Source organism: Paroedura picta, chromosome 3 (genome assembly GCF_049243985.1).
Source record: "Paroedura picta isolate Pp20150507F chromosome 3, Ppicta_v3.0, whole genome shotgun sequence".
Lineage (NCBI taxonomy): Eukaryota > Metazoa > Chordata > Lepidosauria > Squamata > Gekkonidae > Paroedura > Paroedura picta.
Genome location: NC_135371.1, coordinates 75,504,423 through 75,526,819, shown reverse-complemented (window position 1 = coordinate 75,526,819; position 22,397 = coordinate 75,504,423). Strand labels below are relative to the sequence as shown.

At 47.6% G+C, this 22,397-nt stretch overlaps 2 protein-coding genes across 4 annotated transcripts in view; both read right to left on the bottom strand.

Annotated features, from left to right (window-relative positions):
• FAXDC2 (fatty acid hydroxylase domain containing 2) overlaps window positions 1-22,397 on the bottom strand; it is a 78,189-nt gene that overhangs the window by 14,508 nt on the left and 41,284 nt on the right. Inside the window, exon 7 of the mRNA XM_077326445.1 lies at window positions 9,442-9,602. Coding sequence (XP_077182560.1) covers window positions 9,442-9,602 — 161 coding nt within the window. The remainder of the gene's footprint in view (window positions 1-9,441; window positions 9,603-22,397) is intronic.
• LOC143832275 (uncharacterized) lies at window positions 4,183-9,424 on the bottom strand. 3 transcript variants are annotated; one of them, XM_077326457.1, is made up of 3 exons: window positions 7,523-9,424; window positions 5,131-5,360; window positions 4,183-5,020 (listed from the first exon to the last, which is right to left on the bottom strand). In XM_077326457.1, the coding sequence occupies exons 1-3, from the start codon at window positions 7,548-7,550 to the stop codon at window positions 4,844-4,846; spliced, it is 435 nt and encodes a 144-aa protein (XP_077182572.1). In that variant the 5' UTR covers window positions 7,551-9,424; the 3' UTR covers window positions 4,183-4,843. The 3 variants fall into 3 exon arrangements, with proteins under 3 accessions (XP_077182572.1, XP_077182571.1, XP_077182570.1); XM_077326456.1 differs by lacking the exon at window positions 7,523-9,424 and having other exon boundaries at window positions 5,123-6,106; XM_077326455.1 differs by lacking the exon at window positions 7,523-9,424 and having other exon boundaries at window positions 5,131-6,106.

Genomic DNA, 22,397 nt, shown 5'->3' with positions numbered 1-22,397 from the left:
TATTGGATGGGACTCGGTCGAGAGTGTGGCTATCTGGTTGGTATACCATCCGCCCAACGCGCCACCAGATGTCCTGCCCCGCCTGCTGGAGGCGGCGGCCGCCTGGGCGTTGCAGTACCCCAGGCTTCTGATCCTGGGCGACTTCAACGTCCATGCGGACGCACCCCCTTCAGTCCATGGCGGAGACCTGGTGTCATCAATGGCGACACTAGGGCTTTCGCAATTTGTTGCCGGGCCCACCCATCACGTCGGGCACACACTCGACTTGATTTTCGGCGCTGGGATAGAGGTGGATCTGGATACAGCTTTAGCTGTGCCGTGGTCAGACCACTATGCCCTGCGGGCCCGGCTCAGGATACCACCCCCCCCCCAGTTGGGCGGCGGGTGCATTCTAGCCCGCCCGCGGAGACTTATGGATCCAATTGGATTCCGGAATGCTCTGCGGGACCCGATGCCTCCTGGCGACTCACTAGCGGCTTTGGTGGCAGACTGGCAGTCCCGCCTGACAGCTGCTATAGATGAGATTGCCCCTAAACGTCCTCTCTGCCCTCGACTCAAACGGGCTCCCTGGTACACCGGGGAGCTACGGGAGAAGAAAAGGGAAGTGAGACGACTGGAGCGAGTGTGGCGGAAGACTCGCGACGAAGCTACGAGAATATCTTATCACACGCTTATGAGGGCGTATGAGATGGCGGTGAAAGTGGCAAAACGTGAATTTTTTGCCACGGAAATCGCGTCTGCAAGCTCTCGCCCGGCCCAATTATTTAGGGTAGTTAGATCCCTTACCGCCCTTGAGGGGCGCCAAAATAATAGCAAATTGGAACTCGGCCGTGAGGCATTTGTGAGCTATTTTGCGGACAAAATCTCGTCTCTCCGCCACGATCTTCCCGCCACAGTTAATACAGTAAACGAACTGGAGGCCTGTTGGCCGCCTTTGGAGGTGACGTTTGATGGCTTCAGACGGCTCTCTTTATCCGAAGTGGACAAGTTGCTAGGCTCGGTTAGGGCGACCACTTGCCCCCTTGACCCCTGTCCATCATGGCTCCTCAAAGGAGGCGCCCAGAAGATAGGAGGCCAGCTCAGGGATATTATCAACCTCTCCCTGGAGTCCGGGGAGTTCCCTGAGCAGCTGAAGGGGGCAGTAGTTCACCCTCTCCTGATGAAATCTACGCTGGATCCGCGGGACTCCGCCAGCTATCGCCCAGTGTCGCACTTGGCGTTCCTGGGCAAGATGGTTGAAAGGGCCGTGGCAGACCAGCTCCTGGCATTCTTGGAAGAAACTTCGGCATTCGATCCATATCAGTCTGGCTTTCGACCTGGCCACAGGGTGGAGACGGTGCTGGTCGCCCTGTTGGATGACCTCCGTCGCCAGCTGGATAAGGGCGGGCCGGCAGTGCTGGTTCTTCTGGACCTGTCGGCCGCTTTTGACATCGTGGACCACGAGCTGTTGGTCCACCGCCTTGCCGGCACGGGGATACAGGGCACAGCGTTACGCTGGATACGCCCCTTTCTCCAGGACCGGACCCAGAGGGTTGCAGTGGGAGATGAGTTCTCGCGTTCCTATAGACTCCCTTGTGGGGTCCCTCAGGGCGCGGTCCTCTCCCCCACATTATTCAACATCTTTATGCGCCCTCTGGCCCAGCTGGTACGGAGTTTTGGACTGGGTTGCCACCAGTACGCTGATGACACCCAGCTCTATCTCCTCATGGACGGCCTCCCGGACTCCCCCCCGGAACCATTCGCCAGATGTTTGGAAGCAGTGACAGAATGGTTCGAGCAGAGTCGCCTGAAACTCAACCCCTCCAAGATGGAGGTCCTGTGGCTGGGACGTAGGGGGCAGGACCAGGAAGCGCGCTTACCCATCCTGGCAGGGACGCAACTCACCATCACGTCCCAGGCCAGGAACTTGGGTGTGGCCATTGATGCCTCCCTGACTTTCAAGGCGCAGGTCAAAAAAGTAGCGGGCCAGGCGTTTTTCCACCTTCGCCAGGCCCGACTATTAGCGCCCTACCTGTCCCCCGAACACTTAGCTACAGTGATCCATGCAACGGTCACCTCCAGAATAGATTTCTGTAACTCGCTCTATGCGGGCCTTCCCTTGTCCTTGATCCGGAAACTTCAGCTAGTGCAAAACGCAGCTGCTAGGGTCCTCACTGGCACATCTTGGAGGGCCCACATCCAGCCAGTGCTGAGGCAGCTGCTCTGGTTGCCAATTGCTGCCCGGATCCGGTTCAAGGTTCTGGTTCTAACCTTCAAGGCTTTACGCGAGTTGGGACCCACATACCTGAGGGACCGCCTATCGCCCTATGCCCCTCGCAGTGCCTTGCGCTCTGCAGGTGAAAACCTGTTGGTCGTTCCCGGCCCTAGGGAAGCACGCCTGGCCTCGACCAGGGCCAGGGCCTTTTCGGTCCTGGCCCCGACCTGGTGGAATGAGCTCCCGGGAGAGCTGCGGGCCCTGCGGGATCTTTCAACGTTCCGCAGGGCCTGCAAGACGGAGCTCTTCCGCCAGGTTTATGGTTGAGGCCGGGGCTGATAATAGATCTATGCCTCCCCCGGGGACTCGGGTTCTAGACCCGAAGCAAAACATCATCAGGACCTCCTCTCCACCCGCTAGTAGTGGGAGGGAGTGGGGGGAGTTGAGCTGCCATTCTTGCCATGCCGGCAATATTGGCAATGTTATTATTGTTTTATGGGGTTTTAATGGGGATTTGCGATATTGTTACCTGCCACGAGCCGCAAGGGAGTGGTGGGCTATAAATCTAATAATAATAATAATAATAATAATCCCCTTCTCAAAAGAGGGACAGCTTTTCGAAAAAGGCTCCGGAATATGCCCCCTACCCCTGCCCCATACATAACCGGGGCTCCATGGTAACCAGGGAGAGCATAACTGGCTTGGTTCTTGTAATAATTCCTATAAAGTTCTGGGTCTCCATAGCTTTTTATAATGACCATCCTGGTGAGCTTAAAAGAACAGGCTTTTCCGAGGACGAAAGTGAAGCTTCACAATCACCTTACCAAAACGAAACGACACGTTCTTGTTCTGGTCAGTCTTTATTTCAATAGTGATGGTATCTATGTGTTGCTTATTCACAGGGACATAATGAGGCTTGTCATAGATGTTGATACAGTCACCGGTCTCCCCATGGACAGGAATACAGCACAGTAATGGTATATATTCATTACCCACAATTTGGTGGTCCACAATGTCTGTGTAAATGTACAATGTGTTGAACCCCCTGTAATGTCCGCTGTAAAGCGTACTTTTTGGGCAGGCTTATGCAGAACTAACCCTAAAATATGTGACAATTCTGTAGTAGCTGAAAAACTGCAAGTAGATGACGCTTTTAGAGTGACCTTCCTAAGCACTCTGTCATACTCCAGGCTCAGTTCAGGGGGTCGCCAGTGAGACTTTATAAGGCTGTTGATTTTCTCAATCAGATCAGGAATGCTTGAATAATAGCCACTGGGGAGTTTGAAAGTCCAGCGCTTCTCCTTATTGAGGATTGTAAAGGCGGCATCTTCATTCAGAGCATACCAGCTGTGAGGATATTGTATCTCCACCAACCCTACATCCCAGGCCCCTGGTAGGTCAATTGGCCGTGCTAGACGGATGGTAAAGGCAGAAGCAGTGTTCTGTGGGAAAACCGTGGTGCATGCATTGCTAGGAAGGGTGATGTAAAATCCGCTGTCAGCCATTTTCTTCTGGTGCAGGCTCACAAAGTTGAGAAGCAGGAACCCAGCTGTTAAATTTATCAGGCCACCCTAACCACTTCACTAGCTGGTATTTTCTCTTGCCTCGTCCTTTTGATGCTAAAATTTTTTCAATTCGATACACTGCCTCCTTTAGTTTTAACTTTCTGTAACTCTTCAGGATAGAAGGACCCTAGGACAGGATCTCCTGCATAATCTTTTAACCAGTACACAGGTCTGTGTCCTCTTGGGATTACCTGTTCCACTATGAATATTTCCCCCGTGTAACTCTGCTCATATCCCTTTGCAAAAAGTCCTTTGCTTTTAGACACTCAAACATGGTCCCCTTTTTTAAAGAAAGGCCTCTCTCCCTCCTTTTCATTTGTTCTCTCATCTCCGTAAACCTTTTTCCAGACTGTCTGTGCATTAGTTGAGTTTACATCCACAGGGCAGGCCCTGATAGTTCTGTGAAAACTGTGGTTGTAACTTTGTATGAGTAGCGACAGCACGTCAATGTATCTGAACATATTGTTGGCAGTAAAATACCTCCACATTTTTGTTTTTAAGGTCCGATTGAAGCTTTGACTTCATTATGGGTGAAAAAGTGGTGAACTCCGTGCTGCTTTAGCACCCTGCTTACAGCCTGGTTTAAAAACTCTTTCCCCTTATCTGTTTGGAGCTTGGCAGGAATTCGATTCTTCTTAAATTTATCCTTAAAGGCTTTGGCCACCCGCTCCCCTGTCTTGTCTTTTAAAGGAATGCCCCATGCAAATTTTGAGAGTATGTCAACCACTGTTAAAATGTACTTGTAGCCATCATTATATTTAGAAAACTGTTGCATGTCCACTAAATCAGCCTGCCATTGTGCATCCAGGCCAGAAACTATGGTCTTGTTTCTCTTAAAGCGGACCCTGGCCTGCTTATGCAGAGTGTAAGCATCTTGCTCTGAAAGCCAGGTAGTAACATTTTTTCGAGTAAGAGTTTTGCAATGCTTTTTGGCTTCTTGGAATAGTGGGCTCACGCCACCAAAACTCCCTACTTCTCCAGGTGTATAATATATATGCCTTAAGACTCCCTCTTTGTCATGCATCTCCATCACTGCCCCCTCTTAGCACCAGAATGACCACACAAGACTAAAAAACAAACACTTTTATTGTAACAAAACTATAGCTTCCTCTTCAGTTTCCCCTTTTTTGTTTTTTGTTTTTGTCTTTTTCTTCTCACGTGGGGTCACACTGGTACAAAAACACGATGTGCAAGAGAGGTTCACGTTAACGGGGTTACCGATGTGCAGATTGCCAAAAGCCTGGATAAAGCGCTCATCAAGCTGTCCAAACAGAATAATAAACAACTGGTAAGTGTAACAGAACTCCTCAATGGACTCCCTAGTTTAATTATACAACCCACAAACAAAAACACTTTTTTTTACCTGTTTACCTGGGCATTGAATGCTTTGTCTTCCATTTCCATGGATTCATTAAAAGCCTCGTCATGTTCTGTGTCCTTTGGAGTGAATGCTTTGTTTTCCATTTCCATGGTTTCATTAAAAGCCTCGTCGTTTTCTGTGTCCCTTTGAGTTTCCTCATCTTCAGATTCCTCCACAGGATTCCGGTGTATGCAATGCAAAGGATTGGGTATCCCCAAGACCGCCTCATCTGCAATATGGCCTGTAACAGGATGGGTTCCCCAAGATGGTAGCATAATACTTTCTATGTTTGCAAGGCCATTTACTTCTGCAGTTGTAGGGCATTTGGCCAAGCTACCCATAGTTGCTGTAGGGAGGTTAAATACCAGGCACCTCATGGCAGCATTAGGTCTCAGCATGGGTGGTGGGGTGGTGAGGATCAGGGGCCTGCTAGGAGTCTCCATGTTTTCAGCAAGAGCCGTGGTGTGTATGTTTTCAGCAAGAGCCGTGGTGAGTGTCTGCTAGCACAAGTGGCTTCTTTCCTAAAATCACTTCTTTGTGGGGGGGGGGCTGTCCCAGCCTCTTTGCTATTGGCCAGAGGTGACAGGGCGTGTTTCTAGAGGGAACACATGGCCGTACCTGGTCATCCCCATTGGTTGTGACGCAGTAGGGAGGGTTGGTCTATGCTGCAAGTCACTTCCAACGCTGTCACGAGGGGTGTAAAAAGATGGCTGCATTTGCGGCGGGAGCATGGTCTGTGGAAATTATTTCCGGGGCAGAAGGTGAGGGCATAGAATCATAGAATCATAGAGTTGGAAGGGGCCATACAGGCCATCTAGTCCAACCCCCTGCTCAACGCAGGATTAGCCCTAAGCATCCTAAAGTATCCAAGAAAAGTGTGTATCCAACCTTTGCTTGAAGACTTCCAGTGAGGGGGAGCTCACCACCTCCTTAGGCAGCCTATTCCACTGCTGAACTACTCTGACTATGAAAAACTTTTTCCTGATATCTAGCCTATATCGTTGTACTTGAAGTTTAAACCCATTACTGCGTGTCCTCTCCTCTGCAGCCAGCAGAAACAGCATCCTGCCCTCCTCCAAGTGACAACCTTTCAAATACTTAAAGAGGGCTATCATGTCCCCTCTCAACCTCCTTTTCTCCAGGCTGAACATTCCCAAGTCCCTCAACCTATCTTCATAGGGCTTGGTCCCTTGGCCCCAGATCATCTTCGTCGCTCTCCTCTGTACCCTTTCAATTTTATCTACGTCCTTCTTGAAGTGAGGCCTCCAGAACTGCCCACAGTACTCCAGGTGTGGTCTGACCAGTGCCGTATACAATGGGACTATGACATCTTGTGATTTTGATGTGATGCCTCTGTTGATACAGCCCAAAATGGCATTTGCCTTTTTTACCACTTTTTTTGCCTTTTTTTTTTTTTTTTTTGCATTTGCCTTTTTTACCAAATAGGCTTCTTAGAGCTCCTGCAGTGTTTTCATCTTTCTGGGATATTCATTGATTGAGCATGCAATAGCTCTTGTTTGAGTAGCGCCAACCCTTCACATGCTCCCTTCCCTTCCAGCATTCTCGTCCATGGTATGACACTCATCATGTCTCTGAGTTTATTAAAATTTGCCCTATGAAAATCCAACATCCGCGTCTGGCTACAAGCTTCCTTGGCTCCCCATCTCAAAAGGAATTCTATAAGGACATGGTCACTTCCCCCTAGGGTCCCCACCTCCTTTACCTCATCCACCAACTCTTGCCTGTTGGTCAGTATTAAGTCCAGTATGGCTGAACCTCTTGTGGGTTCATCTACCATTTGATAAATGAAATTGTCAGCCAGGCAGGTCAGAAACTTGCATGACTGAGGACGCTTCACAGAGTTAGTTTCCCAGCACACATCTGGGAAATTGAAGTCACCCATGATGACAAGGTCCTGCCGTTTGGATATTTTCTCAAGCTGCTCACAAAGTGCAGCATCCACATCATGACACCATCACTTCCAGGGAGGGGGGTGCACGTGGCATAATGGCAGCACATCCGGGGCAGGGGCCAGAGGGCATGATGACACCGCTTCCGGTGTCGTCAGAAGGTGTGTGGCGTAATGGCGGCACATCCGGGTCAGGGGTGCATGGGTGGGGCATGTTGACGGCACCTCCGGTGACGTCAAGGGGGCATGGTGACATGGCGGCACTTCCAGGGCATGGGGCACAGGGCGGGGCATGATGACGCCACTTCCGGTGACATAAGGGGGCATGGTTATGCAAATATGTTAATTAGTGGTGGGTGTGGTTTCAGCTCGTTATGATATGTGTACCCGTTTACTACTCTCGCTCTTGTATAATTCTTCTGTATACTTTTGCCACCTTTAAAAAATCTCTTCTGATTCTGTGTGGTGTCTACCATTTTGGTCCCTTATCATACCCATCTTTGCATGAAACGTTCTCTTCATATCTCCAATTTTCTTTTCTATTGTTTTCTTCTATTTGTTTGCACTGTTTATTTCAGAAGGCATTCTTATCTCTTCTAGCTTTTCACTGGAATTCTGCATTCAAAAATATTTGTGTTTAAAAGCACTGGTGATGCTAACTGCATATATACCTGGTACATAGTGAGCAAAACATGAATAGTGACACAATTAAGGCCAAAGGTGTACAGCCCATTCCAGTATGCTGTTGACTACTACTTTCTACGTTCAGTGTTTTAAAGACAGCACATAGTTTTTAGTATTTTTGTGATGATGCAGCTTAGGCAATATCTTGATGTTTGCTCTGAATATTCCAGATTATATGAATACCAAGGGGTACAGAATTATAAAATAACTAGAAAGAAAGCCCATTTTAACCATGGATAAAATGGGTGCTAGGACGGTAGTGGTGTCGAGCCTTCTCCCGGCCGCTGGAGCAGCCTTGCCGCGTGTGCTCCAGGGGCCGGGAGAAGGCGGCAGGCCCCCCCCACCGGCGGCCATCTGGAGCCTTCTCCCGGCCGCTGGAGCGGCCTCGCCGCGTCATAGACACGGTGAGGCCGATCCTGCGGCCGGGAGAAGCCGGAGAGGCCCCCACCCCACCCCGGAGCATGGCTGGGCCTTCTGCCGAGCGCTGGAGTGGGGAGGCGCGCGAATTGGCTGCTTGGCCCGAGATGGGCACTCAGAGGGGCCAATCAGGAGCCGCGATCCCGGACAGGGCCCGCCCTAACTCCTCCCAGACAGCCCTTACTCGATTATTAAGTCCGTGGCGCACCGCACCGCGGGGCGGTTTAAAGATATGAAGCGCTATAATAGGCATGTATGATCAAAAAAAGAAAAATCACAAATAGCATATTTGACTAGAGAAGTTTGTACCCTCAGCTGACTCTGAACATCTCGGCCCACATAATTATTAAAACTAAAGAGTTGCCCATTTATTCACATGTTGAAAGTTCTGTAGTACTCGATTGCCTAGCTCTCAGTGTGCTCTAAGTAAGATCTTAGAGCAGGTAAGTCAAGGACAGAAATGGGCGGACATAATTTAACTGTGTAAATTCTTGTGACACCAATCAATTAAACCAATAACACCAAAAAACAAGTCAGGATAGACCAGATTTTGCAACAAAGGTTTTGTGAAACCTTGAGGTTTCTTGATGGCACTGCAAAGATTTCCCGAATGGGTGGGGGTTAATTAATTTTTTATATATTTTTTTCAATTTGTCATGTTGATTTACCGTCCTCTCCCAAAATTGATAATGAAGGGCCTGGAGGAGTGGGAAGGAGAGGGCCCCCAGCTATGCTTCCCAACCATATTCTGCACGATTGTACCACTTCTGGGATTTCTTAAAGCCTGAAGAATGTTCCAGGGGCTTCTCAATGGCAAAAAAGTTGAGAAAGGCTGGGATAGACAATTAAAGAATTATCATATCCAACAATACTGATGAATATGACAATGATCATATGACAATGATCGTAAGCAGAAAAGACCCTGCTTGGTGTCTAATATATATCCAGTATCCAGTCTGATTAATAGTTCTAGAGAACTCAAAAGCTTGCATATTGTTTTATGTCATTTTGATTTGTCATAAAAAGGTACTGAGTGACTTAAAAAAAACAGGTCATAGAATCATAGAATAATAGAGTTGGAAGGGAACTCATGGGTCATCTAGTCCAACCCCCTGCACTATGCAGGACACTCACATCCCAATCGCTCATCTACTGTAACCTGCCACCCCTTACAAATATTCAAATGGCATCTTAAGACTGAATATTAAACAACTTAACCAACTTAAAGCTGTCTCTCTACTTATCTTGCTACCCCATAGATATGTGAGGAAAAAGTGGGATTTCAGAAAGTTAAAAAATAAAATATAATTACTTGAGATGATGGTAGTCATGGAATTCTGTTGAGGGGAATAAACTGTAGCCACAGTGTGTAATTGAACCATACAGAACTGTAAGAGTTAGCCATGTCATGAATGAAACAACATGAGATCCAAGGAGGACTGGGCCAGTCAGCACAGGTATCATACTTGTAATCTGGAATTCAAACACAGAACTCATAATGATATGTTCATTATGATGATATACATATTTGCAATTTTGCTTCTAAAGGCGTCTCTTCCAAGGGTCATAGGAAACAATACTGTAAAATGAGCTGACCAGATCTTTGAAGTATTGAAGTACCTCTGAAGCCAGATCAGGAAGCACAATTTGGATGGGGTACAACTGAAGATCTTGAACTCCACCAGGAATCTGGGTGTGATTTTTGATTCCTCCATTACGATGTAGGCACAGGTCACGAGTAGCCCAAATGGCGTTTTTCTATCCACACCAAGCTAGGCTACTAGCGCCCTATATGGCCCTGGAACACCATGCCACACTGATCCAGGTAACAGTCATCTCTAGGCTGGATTTCTGTAACTTGCTCTATGCAGGCCTACCCTTGACCTTGATGTGGAAATTACAACTGGAACAAAATGCTAGGGTTCTGACGCAGATATCATGCCCACTTCTAGCCAGTGTTGAGGCAGCTACATTGGTTGCTGATTGTGTACCAGATCAGGTTCAAGGTTTTGGTTTTAATCTGTGTCGGTTTAATCTGTAGGTTCAAACCCTCACCAGAACAGACAACAGTTCTAGCCAGTTGGGTGTGAGCCCAATCAGAAGGCGCAAAGCGCTTTCCGATTGGGCCCTCACCAGGACAGACCAGAGTTCTATCCAGTCGGAAAGTGCAAAACGCCTTCCAACCTGCCCACCCAGGGGCAATCTGGAGACATGGCTGCCAGTCTGCCCCTGACCCCCACAGAGAGTGGAGGTCAGTAGGGCTCCCAAGAGGGATATGAATGGAGGCTTGGACAGGCTGTGCCAGCCCTTTTTGCCCCAAGGCTGCCCTAACTGTCATGTCCAACTGCAAATTGCCTCAGAACCCTGACAGAGCTGGCAGGAGGCTCCAGAGTGCTCCCCCTCCCCCCTTCAGGCGTGCTGCGAAGGAGCCTCTGACAGGCCCTGACTGAGGGAAGGAGGCCTTTCCAAGAGCAACGCAGGGGAGTCTGAGGGCCTTCCTTTTGAGGGGGGAGGAGCTTTCCCCTCCTGCCATACAATTGGCTGACAGGGAGGCCACAGAAAAGCCCCTTCTCACTTAAAATACTGCTGCGGCCAGCCATGCCGCTGGAGGGAAGAAACAGCCAAGCAACTCTCTGCAGATTTGAGACCTACCACACAGGGTTGTTGTGCAGGTGAAACTGGAAGCTGTTGCAAAGGTGCTTTTGCCTCCTGCTTCATCTGCACAACAACCCTGTGCAGTACGCCTCAAGTGTTTCAACTCCACAACAACCTGCGTGGGAGACCTTAAATGTTTCTTCTCCTCAACCATGTCCAAACTCCAAAGTAGCCCTTTCTGCCTGGGAAGCTGATCTTTATACTCTGCAGATGAGCTGTAATTCCAGGAGCTCTCCAGGCCCCACCTGGAGGTTGGCTACCCCTGGGTTGGAGATATTCCTGGAGGTTTGGAGGAGGGCGTTAAAATCATACAATGCCTCAGAGTCCAGCATTCAAAGTAGCCATTTTTGCCTGCAGAGCTGATCATAATCTAGAGATGAGCAGCGATCTAGAGAGGATGGTAGAGGCTCACAGACTGTGGTTGGGGTGGAGTGGTTGTGGGTGTATCCCTCCTGGGCTATGGGCTTTGGCCAGCCCTTACCGGCAACTGTTTGTATTTTGGGGTACAGAGAGACAGACAGACCAATATCAATCCTGCGAGTCTGGAAAGTTCAGGAAGATCTAAATAAAGAATAAGTACAGCCTGAAACTGTAAATAGTGAACAAGTAAATGGCTGGAGAGACATGGGAACTAAAGTGACATTTTTCAAGGTTGGCCTGGTAAATAAAAACTCCTACGAACTCAAAGACATAAGTATCCCAGAATTTCAACTGTAGTTAGCTTTACAGGAAAGTAGACAGTGAGATTTTGGGGGAAACAAGGTGATCCATTTTTATTAGGCAACGACTTGGCCTTGCAGACAACAACAGGGACTGCAGTTGCCAGCAGTAGGTCTCAGGCTGCAGAAGGGCAGACATCACCAGCCAAGCAACCAAGTGGATTCTGGGGCCGCTGTTACCCTAGAGGTAGCCCATAATAGAAGGGTACCTCACGCAGGGACACCTTCATACACAGACTATGGAGTCAGTAGGGCTCCTTAAGAAACCTAGGAAGCCAGGCTAAGTCTCCATCTTGTTTGGGCTTCACTAGATTTCTTACATTTCCTCCTTGCCCAACTGACTGAGCTAAATGTGCACGTTATCTAAATCAGTGGTCCCCAACCTTTCTGAGGTTGGGGACCGGCAGAGCATTGGGGAGCGGCCCGCGGCCCGCGCAGCGACGCCCATGCATCGGGCCGCGCCCGCGGGCCATGCCCGCGCATCGGGCCGCGCCCGCGAGTCGCGCCAGCACATCAGGGCTCGCCCGCGGGCCGCACCCCCACATCGGGCCGAGCCCGCGGGCCGCGCCCACATGGGCGTGGCCCGGCCCCGATTCCTTCTCCCCGCCCTCCCGCAGTAAGAAGCTTCCCGGGCCGCAAGCTTGCGGCCTGGGAAGTTTTTTACTGCGGGGGGGGGGGCGGGGAAAGGGAGCTGCGGCCCGGCGCCATGGCCTTCGCGGCCCGGCACCGGGCCGCAGCCCGCAGGTTGAGGACCACTGATCTAAATCACCCCCCCCCAGCCAAAGACCATTAGACTATCTACAGGAAAGGAATATCCCTTCAAGGTACTAACTGCAACTTCTTTTGTCTCTCTTATCCAGTGTAATTTCTGTCTAGCTGCATCTCTTATCCCCAAATGTCTTCCCCCAGCCCTTCCTAATAAAACAAAGACAGGGCCATTAACGACACATTACACCTAGCTAAGGTATTGTTCTACTTGATGAGATTACTTCACACCTCCCACTCTAGTGACCTCACAGTTCAAATTGAGCCTCCAGGGAGGGCGGTATAGAAATATAATAAAATAAATAAAAAAATAAACCCACCTATCAGGTACTCATATCAGAGACCAATCAACAATCTCGGACCTCCCAGTGGGCAGTCCCTGGGGTTGGCCCGGGAATTTCAAACACTATATAAAGCCTTGTGCACACCCTGTGTGTGTGTGTGTGTGTGTGTGCTGCTGTTCCCTACACACCCGGCATCCTGTCCACCCCTGGTGTGTGTGTGTGTGCTGTTCCCTCCACACCTGGCATCCTGTCCACCCCTCATGCCGTCAACCCTGTGTTTTGGCTGCTTGGATCCAAGAAAGGTGCAGTATCTTGTCCCCCCTGTAGAACTTAGAATATGTATGTGTTTGCTTCAGTGTGTTTTGAATGTAACCCTGATATTTTCCCCAAATAAATCCCCTGAGTGTAAGCTTTTGTCTTCTTCGTTTAAAAAGGGTTTCTTCCAGGGAAAGGACCCCATAAAAATTGGTAGTAAAAGATCCTGTGTTACCCCTGCCTCTTGCTATATTCATGATTCCCCAGCAATTTGGGTAACAGATTTTGGTGGCGAACGTACGGGCACTACCCTGCATCTCTGATAACATATTTTGGTGGGAAAAGCTTGGGCACTACCCTGTATGTCTGAAAGTGTGAATGCATGTGTTTGTTCTCAGAGTGCAGACGTAGGGAATTTTTCCTGTGAAGAAACCCTGTGTTTTGGAATTGGATGAGAATAATGTGTGCATGTGTTTGATAGCAATCCTCTCAGGGTGAGCTACTGAACTTTACTTTCTTGGGAGGGACTGTAGGTTGAAAGGTTAAGATCCCTGCTCTCTAATTTTGTGTATTACTGTAGGATCTAGGTCCCACGAAAAGGGCTAGATTCCTCTAACTAGGACCAAGCCCTGGAAAGGCTAGGCTCCTTTCTTTGCCAGACTAGGACCCTGAAAAGGCTGGTCTGGAGCCTCCTGAAAATCACTTTTGTGTGTTACTGTAGGAATTATACTCTCAACGGGTAGATTCCTTTCCTCACACGCTAGGACCCCGAAAGGCTGGCCTCATTGCCTACACTTTCTCATATAGGAACTAGACACCGAAAGGCTAGATTCCAACCAGGCTAGGACCCCGAAAGGCTGGCTTGGAGCAAAGCAGGAATTGTCTCAAACAGATAGTTTCCTGAAATTTAAAGTGCTGCCCTGATCAAGCAGGCACTCCTCTCTTAGGCTTTGTCTCGAAAAGGCAGGCCACATTATGTCCTAAGGTTCTCATAGGTTACGCCCCGAAAGGCTAGCCAGATTCTCTCGTCCGTGTTTGTGTGCTCACTAAAAGTTCTCAGTGCTCATTAAGAAAAGCTCAGACCTGTTCATTAAAGAAAAAGGGCTTTTCAGAATTCTCAAGTGTTTGTGCAGTACCTCAAGTTAAAAATGGAAAAGGTAGACCTCTCAAAGAAACTTATGTCCAATGGTCAACTGGACAAATTAACGAAATGGATTATTAAACAAGGGGAAAACCTATGGAAGCAAGATTCCTTTTCGGGTTCTGACCCATTGGCAATGCTAAAAGAAACTTTTACTGCTGTATGCAGTGCAAAGAAACTGGGGAGTTCCAAGAAAAATGTATATGCTAGTTGGGGTCTGACTGGGGCTGCTGATAAATTAAAAGACAGCAGTGTGAAGAATGTAGCCTTAAAGGCTGAAAATGCCCAGTTCCAAGCCCAGATCACCCTGCTCCAAGGTGAGAAAGAAGATCTCAGGGATAACAAGGTCAGACTTGCTTGGGAGCTCCAAAAAACCCTAGAATTAGAAACCGCCACTTACAGAGCTCATGTGGCAGAAGAAAAGGTTGGAGACCTAAGTCACCAGCTCACCCAAACACAACATGCTGCCCAGTATTTACATTCCCAGGCTAAGGTTCAGCATGCTCAAGTAAGCCATGAGGCATGCCATAGAAAAATGCAGCAACTTGAAAAGCAGTTAGAGCTCCAGAGGGCTCTAGTTGCCACAGTTCATACAGCGACTCTTCCCATTCGACCTTCTGAGCCTCTGCCAGAAGCAATAACTCCCAAAATGTTCATAGAACCCCAAGGGGAAAATTCAGCTCCCTTACACCCAGTTCTAGTTACAACCCCTGCAGATAGAACTGAGAGGCAAGAAATCCAGAAACAGCTCCCCATTGCAGGCCAGCTTAGAGTATCAGGTTATCTTGAATTTCCCACTAACCAGGACTCCAAAAATTTAAACATTCAGGCAAACAGTGGTCTCCACTCTCAGTACAGGATCAAGAGGGAGAACTGCTTTAATCAGAATCACCCCAATTCTAATAGGAATAGAGACAATCGCTCCCTGCAGCCACCTAATGGCTGGAGCAAACAAAAGCCAGGAGAAAGGAGTAAGCCACAAAATGGTTTCCCTTCAAATAATTTTCCTCCAACTAATCTCAAACCTAAATACTTCCAGACTAGAAAAACTGCCCATCAGCAGCGCAATAAAAGAATCAGTAACAGGACTTTTCTATGGCAGGAACTTAGGAATACTGGAGCAGACATGTCCCAGTATCATGACCAACCCACATATGTACTCAGATTGGTTTTGTAAAGGCCATTAGAGAGAAGAGGAACAGAGACATACTTAGATGTGAGCTACAGAAAACCAACCCCATAGAAATTTCTTCTCAACCCCCTAAGGACTGGCAGAAGGAAATAGAGAAATTTAAAATTCTTACCCAGAAACAAGATTTGGAAATTAAGGATCTTGATAAGAAAAACAAAGAATTCCAGGGTGAACTTTTAAATGTAAAAACCCATTTGCAAAATGTCCTGGATTTCCAAAGCCACACAGATAATAATTGGAAAAAAAATACAGCAGATCCAGTAACCCAGCTTCACCTCTTGTCTTTAAAGAAGAGGAAATATTCTCCGTTTCCCCATTTCAGAGTCAGGAAGAAAACCTTGCCTCTGAACCTGTACAAAGTTCCAAAATCCAAGTTCACAACAATTCTTTTAACAATTCTGACATTTTTACTTCCTATTTCAACTTTTAATTGGCAGTTAACACTTTTTTCCTTTTTTCATATGACCATTTTGTTTAAAAATCTGTTTTTGCAATTTTCTTTATGTTTTGAATATGTTGAAACACCTTCATACAGACCTTTCATTTGGGTACTCAGACTTCCATTCAGCCTGACTTCTATGAAAAGGCACTCTGTGCATGTACAGAGGAACAGTCTTTCCACCTTAAGAACACAATTCTTTTGACACACTATTGTGTAGTGTGACTCTTCATGTTCTCCTCATTCATTCTTTCCCACTCATATCCTCAGCAGTACTCCTATAGAGATTGTTTATGTTTATTTCCAAACTCTTTTAATGTCAATCCACAATATTTTGAAAAATTATTTTGCCATGTTTTGAGTCCTCTTTTATTAGGTGTCCTCTCTTCTGCTCTCTATAGCAAGGAAGAGATCACAATCCAAGTTTTGTTTTTGAAGCTTTCTTTTTGTGTTCTGTTTTATCTTATGTTCCTTATAGAGAAAAATCTGTAGTATGTTTTCTGCTTATGCTTTTAACCTATTGCATATCAGAACTTCTATTTCTTTTTGTGCTTATTAACTGGAAAGCAATTGACCAGATTCTATCTAGCAATTCTTCTTTTTTCCCCAGCGGGCGCTAGATCATGTTCTCGCGGCCGGCGAGTCGGCAGGGTGTCGGCACGCGGGACATGGCAGTCTGACACGTCGGAGGCCGGCGGCTCGCAATTGCTCCCTTGCCGGTGGGGCGGGAATCGGAGAGGCCAATCGGCAGGCGTAAAGCACCTGCCGATTGGCCCCTCCGATGGTCTGTCCGGAGGAAGGGTCCAATCGGCACCCTTCCTCATCCCGGACAGAGCCCACCCTAACTCCTCCCCCCAAGCCCTTACGGCTTTATTTAGTCCGCGGTGCCCGCGGCGCCGCGGACGGGGATTAAGATGAATTTGAGTTGCTAATCTATTCATTCACAGACCATTTGCAACATTTTTGCAGGAATTTTTAACTTTGGCTTTTTGAATCTTTTTCTGAGTGCTTCTTTTTACACAACAGTACATCTTGTTGGACAAACTATAGGCATGGGCATGTCCAGTAGATCTAGCCTCCAATAACTATCTTGTTCCCATAGTAATCTATCAGTTTTCTCTCAAATTCCCAAACTCACCAGGAGTTTGGCAACCTCCTTCCCTTGTCTTATGATTGCACTCTAATCTCCCTCTCCCTCCCTGGAGATGGCATGTAGCTCCTCTTAAATTCTATTTTCAGTCTCTGTAAGGTCATGGTGGGCACCCACCACAGTAGATCTTTTTGACAGTCACTTATGGGGGCACCCCTCTGCTCCAATCTTTCATTTGAGTTCATTGGCTTCAAAGCTCTAAATTTTTGAGTATTTTTCCTAATCTGTATATCCATCAGGCTGTGTGCCTACCTGAGCCCAGCCTCAGCAAACTTTGCAGCATCACTCTTTGCAGCTGCACACATTAAACTTTTCTCTAGCTTCATCCTTCTCTCTCAATTGGGTGTCTCCCCCTTGAGCTCTTCAGCTCCACTGTGCTGTTGATGCTCTGGGCCGCTCAAATATTCTTGCAACCCATGTCTGCCAAGTCTGCCCTAAGGAGGCTCCAGGCTTGCGCATCACACAACCAATGGTCCTGCCTGCATGCGGTTCACTGGTATCCTACTCGCCAACCTTTAGACCTGACCTGGTCAAGATGACAGCAACCCTCTGCCTGCATTTCCTGTGGATGTGTTCCTGTGATTGTGACCTGCTGCTCTGCGCTTTCTGCCGCAGCCTACCTGCTGGTGAACTACTGATGCTTTACCCCTGCTCCTGCTGTATGAAGCCTCGCTGCCCAGATTGCCTGCTGCTTCTTCTGTATACTACCTCTGACCCTGTGTATCCTCTGACGCCCTGGATTAGTGCCTTCACTGCCTCTTCCCCTGCCATTTAAGTCATGGGGGGGGGGGAAAGATCAACTTGCAAGCTAACTCGGACCTGCACACATCTCCAGCTATTTGCTTGTTGCCACAACCTCTTGCCAGTGGCTCTCTCATAAAATGGATCCTCGCCAAAGCTGCTTTTTCACCTGCAGGAGAAAACCTCCTTTACCCTCTTGCCTTCACCCAGCACTGTCCTATAAGAGCAACCAAGTATATATATGCAGCCAAGTATATATATAGCAATACTGGACTAGTCATCCATCTTCATCAACCTTCAACTACTGGACTAGTCTCCCACCTTCACCAATGGAACAAGGGGTGGGGGAGGAAGGTTTCAAGCTATTGTTTCTCAGTTGTACTATGCCATGCCAGTCACGTATTTCAATTAATTGTCTGTATTTCAAATTGAATTGTGCCACATATTTCCAATATTGTCCATTGCATTGTGCTTGTAGCAGTCCTCCATGTTCTTCAGTTTCTTTCATTGCAGTTAATTTCATTGTATTTATTTATCCTTCCCTATGTGCCTTCCCTATGTGCCTCTTGTGGCGCAGAGTGGTAAGGCAGCCGTCTGACAGCTTTGCCCATAAGGCTGGGAGTTCAATCCCAGCAGCCGGCTCAAGGTTGACTCAGCCTTCCATCCTTCTGAGGTCGGTAAAATGAGTACCCAGCTTGCTGGGGGGTAAACGGTAATGACTGGGGAAGGCACTGGCAAACCACCCCGTATTGAGTCTGCCAAGAAAACGCTAGAGGGCGTCACCCCAAGGGTCAGACATGACTCGGTGCTTGCACAGGGGATACCTTTACCTTTACCTTTATGTGCCTCCCCATGTTTATGTACCCTTCCCATTTTCTCCCATGCTTAGTTTGTATTAGCTTTAGATAATAGAAATCTCCTCTCTACAGTAAAGTGGATCCAAGACGCCAAAGAATCCCCAGGTAACATTTCATATAACATGACACCTACATCACATACACTAAATTTTGTTTTATTTTTGATTGGATTCACATTTTTTATAGAATGGCCCATAGTCCCTTGATCCATTGTACCTGAACCCTCTTCCCATCTCTTTACTAACATTTCTGACACAAAATGGATGACCAGTTCTTGATTTCTATTTGGTTAATGGGTGAAGCCATGTGTCGGCTGACACATGCCTTCAAGGGGGGGGGGGATGTTACCCTAGAGGTAGCCCATAATGGAAGGGTACCTCACACAGAGACACTTTCATGCACAGACTATGGAGTCAGTAGGGCCCCTTAAGAAACCTAGGAAGCCAGGCCAGGTCTCCATCTTGTTTGGGCTTCACTACATTTCCTCCTTGCCCAAATGACTGAGCTAAATGTGCATGTTGTCTAAATCACCCCCCCCCCCAGCCAAAGACCATTAGACTATCTACAGGAAAGGAATATCCCTTCAAGGTACTAACTGCAACTTCTTTTGTCTCTCTTGTCCAGTGTAATTTCTGTCTAGCAGCATCCTGTCCACCCCTCATGCCGTCAACCCTGTGTTTTGGCTGCTTGGATCCAAGAAAGGTGCAGTATCTTGTCCCCCCTGTAGAACTTAGAGTATGTATGCGTTTGCTTCTGTGTGTATTTTGAATGTAACCCTGATATTTTCCCCAAACAAATCCTGAGTGTAAGCTTTTGTCTTCTTCGTTTAAAAAGGATTTCTTCCAGGGAAAGGACCCCGTAAAAATTGGTAGTAAAAGAACCTGTGTTACCCCTGCCTCTTGCTATACTCATGATTCCCCAGCAATTTGGGTAACACCGCATGCATTCCTTCCCCCCGGCCAGAGACTCACCGCACACACTGACCTAGCAGCCGACGCGGTGAGTCCTCCGGCTGCCCTACTCCTCCTCCTGCTTCTCCCGCCTGCAGGACCAGCCTCGCCACGTTGCAGACGCGGCGAGGCCGCTCCTGCGGCTGGAAGAGCCACCGGCCATCGTTGTGGGGGGGGAGCCGCTCACATGGCCGCGGGTGGGGGGGAGCCGTTCTGCCTTCTCCTGGCCGCTGGAACGGCCTCACCGCGTCGCAGACGTGGCCGCTCCAGTGGCCGGGAGAAGGCCTCAGATGGCTGCGGGTGGGGGGGGGGGAGCCGCTCCATCTTTTCCCGGACTGGCATTCCCAGATTTGTAAAGACGACTGTAGTTACTCAAGGTAGTGGGAAGCACTTTCGGTTCTTTGCAAGATCTGTCACTTCCAACTCTGGGTTAGGTACACCCTACTGAATCGCACAGATGTCAATAGATTTCGAAGAGAGTGTTAATTCTACTTCAGATTGCCCTACTACCAGAATTATTACCTCTAATTATTCCAAAACATTTGTCTGAGTTTGTAAACTGACTTTTAAAAACAATTTCCTACAAGACTTCTGTACCGTACCGAAAATCCAAATTGCCACACCCTTTCTAGACTGTAAGTGTATGTAGCGTCTTTGAAGCCACAAGTAAGGTTCTGGTTGAGATAATGCTTTGAACTAAGACCATTACCCCCTTAAATGTCAATGTGTAGTTTTGTCAGTAACAGAAGTAAATATTTCTGACCATATGTAATCTACTACTTTCATTAATAACTACAAGTACTTCAGAAGTTGTAGGTACAAAACACAATTAAAACACAAAAACTCTTTATTTAGGCCAGTTGAAAGAACAAAACTATGCAAACTTTTGAGTTCTCTAGAATCTTTTCAAAGAGCTCAAGAACTTGGAAGCTTGCACACTGATTTGTGTTATTTTAGCTGGTACATAAATGTTATTGTATGCTTTTGTTTTACAACCAGCAGATACTGACTTGTTTGTTAGCAGATACAAGCTGGTAAAAAAAAGATTATGTAAAAGGATAATGAATATAACAATCTGGTCTCTATTACATTTCACCCAGTAAATTCTATGGTTCTGGGCTGAATACCATCTTAGATTCACTTATAAAGGTCATAACCAATTCTAACATTAGAGAATCCCAATGGTCATACTGACACCATACAGAATTTCAGTACCAGCCTCTTTGGTTACTTTATTCAATCCAGTTTTATTTAAATTGCTAATTGTACAAGAAATTGTTTTTATTTATATTGACCTAATTTTTAAACCGCCTGCTCCGGAGGAGCGGGAGGAATAAAAGAGTTAGGGCAAGTGGGGAGGAGTTAGGGTGGGCCCTACCTTGTCAGGGCCCTACGGGGATGATGGGGGGGGGGGAGCCAGACTCTAGCGCCCACTGTATTAACATTACAGCGGGCTTTATTTCTAGTTTATAAATAAAGTACCATGACTGGGAATGTCATTCTGCCGTGAAACATAGATATGACCAATTTAAGGTTTCTGTGGGTGCAAGGATACCCTTTCATAGATTGTGGTTTTCCCACCTGCCCCATTCTATGATCTGGGGGTGGGGGAGGGCTCCTGCAAAAGCATTTCAGGGGTCATTTGGGCCTGCTGTTGGGTAGGGGGAAGCAGGTAACTGTGCTCCATGAGTGGAAATGTTGTGCCTTGGTCAGGATCTAAGCATATATGTTTTATACATAGATACAAGATTCTTGATACAACTACAGGATGCCCAATCCCAAATTAAGACACTACTGCAATATGTGTGTGTGTGGAGGGGGCATTGTTATCAATGATCTCTCTTTACCTGAGCCAAAATTGCCTCATGCTGTCCTAGTTTTGCTATATCCTTTGCTAGTGCAGCTCAGTTCTACTAACCTTAAAATCTGAATGTGTCACTCAAAGCCCAGTTGAAACTTCTGCATAGGAGGAAGATAAGTGACTTTGGAAAGAGCATAGAACTGGAAGGTGAAATGCTAGGCACAAACAATCTCAGCCACTCTCCAAGGCAGTATTTTTCAACCTTTTTACCATGGAGGACCCCCTGAAATATTCTTCAGGCTTTGAGGACCACCGGAAGTGATGTCAGCTGGCCACATCCCTGGAAGTCATGTGCTACCAGCAGTGACATCACCCAGACATTCTCACTGGTTGTGACTTCAACAGACTACTCCCACATTGCAGGAAGTGGTGTTACCAGCCTCTTCCTGTGTCACCAGAATTGACAGGGGGGACTGGCCAAAACCCACGGGCCATCAGGAGGCCCACCAGCAGGGCCAGAACTCCAGAAGCACTTTCCCTTTGGTTGGTTTCCGGCACAGGTACTCTGGGGACTAATAATTAACATGACCTTCCCTGTGTGGTGCAAGATTTGGCCACTGTGTGACACCGATTGGTGGACTGGATGGGCCATTGGCCTGATCCAACATGACACCTTTTTTGTTCTTATGACTGGAGCAGTGATGGCCTTATTCTTGTTGCTTAGGAGGCAATAGTAGGAGGGCTTCTGGAGGTCTTGCAGTGCTGGTAGACCTGTTGATGATCCCTGAGATTTGGTGATTTTGTGACAGATGGCTGGACTCATCCATCATGACCTTGCTCATGTTCTTATGGTTAGCTGGCAGCCCATCTAGTGAATATTCCCAGTCAGGAGTGGGACTGGCTTCTACAAGGTTACATGGCAAGAAGGTGTGGAAGAAACAGCTGCGGCCAGGCTCTAGGCTTCCGGCGGAGGGAGGGCAGCTTATCCTGCCCAGAGTGGTCCAGCTCAGGCTTCAGCCACAGCTTCTTGAATCTATCTCAAGCACCAGTTCCATGAAGAAGAGAAACAGCCAGCCTAGAGGGCAACTGTTGTTCTGTTCATGAAGCATAGGAGATCAGATTGTACTTCTTTGAGGTTGCCAGTCCCCCTCCCCCCTGGAGGTTGGCATCTCTAGCAATGTGTGAAAGTCAAATGTAGGCGGGAGTGGGTTGAATCTGATATGACAATTCTGGTGACACAGGAAGAGGCTTAGAAACCCCAATTCCTATGATGGGAAAGCCCCAGTGTGCATAGCATCACAAATAAAATAAATCATTGT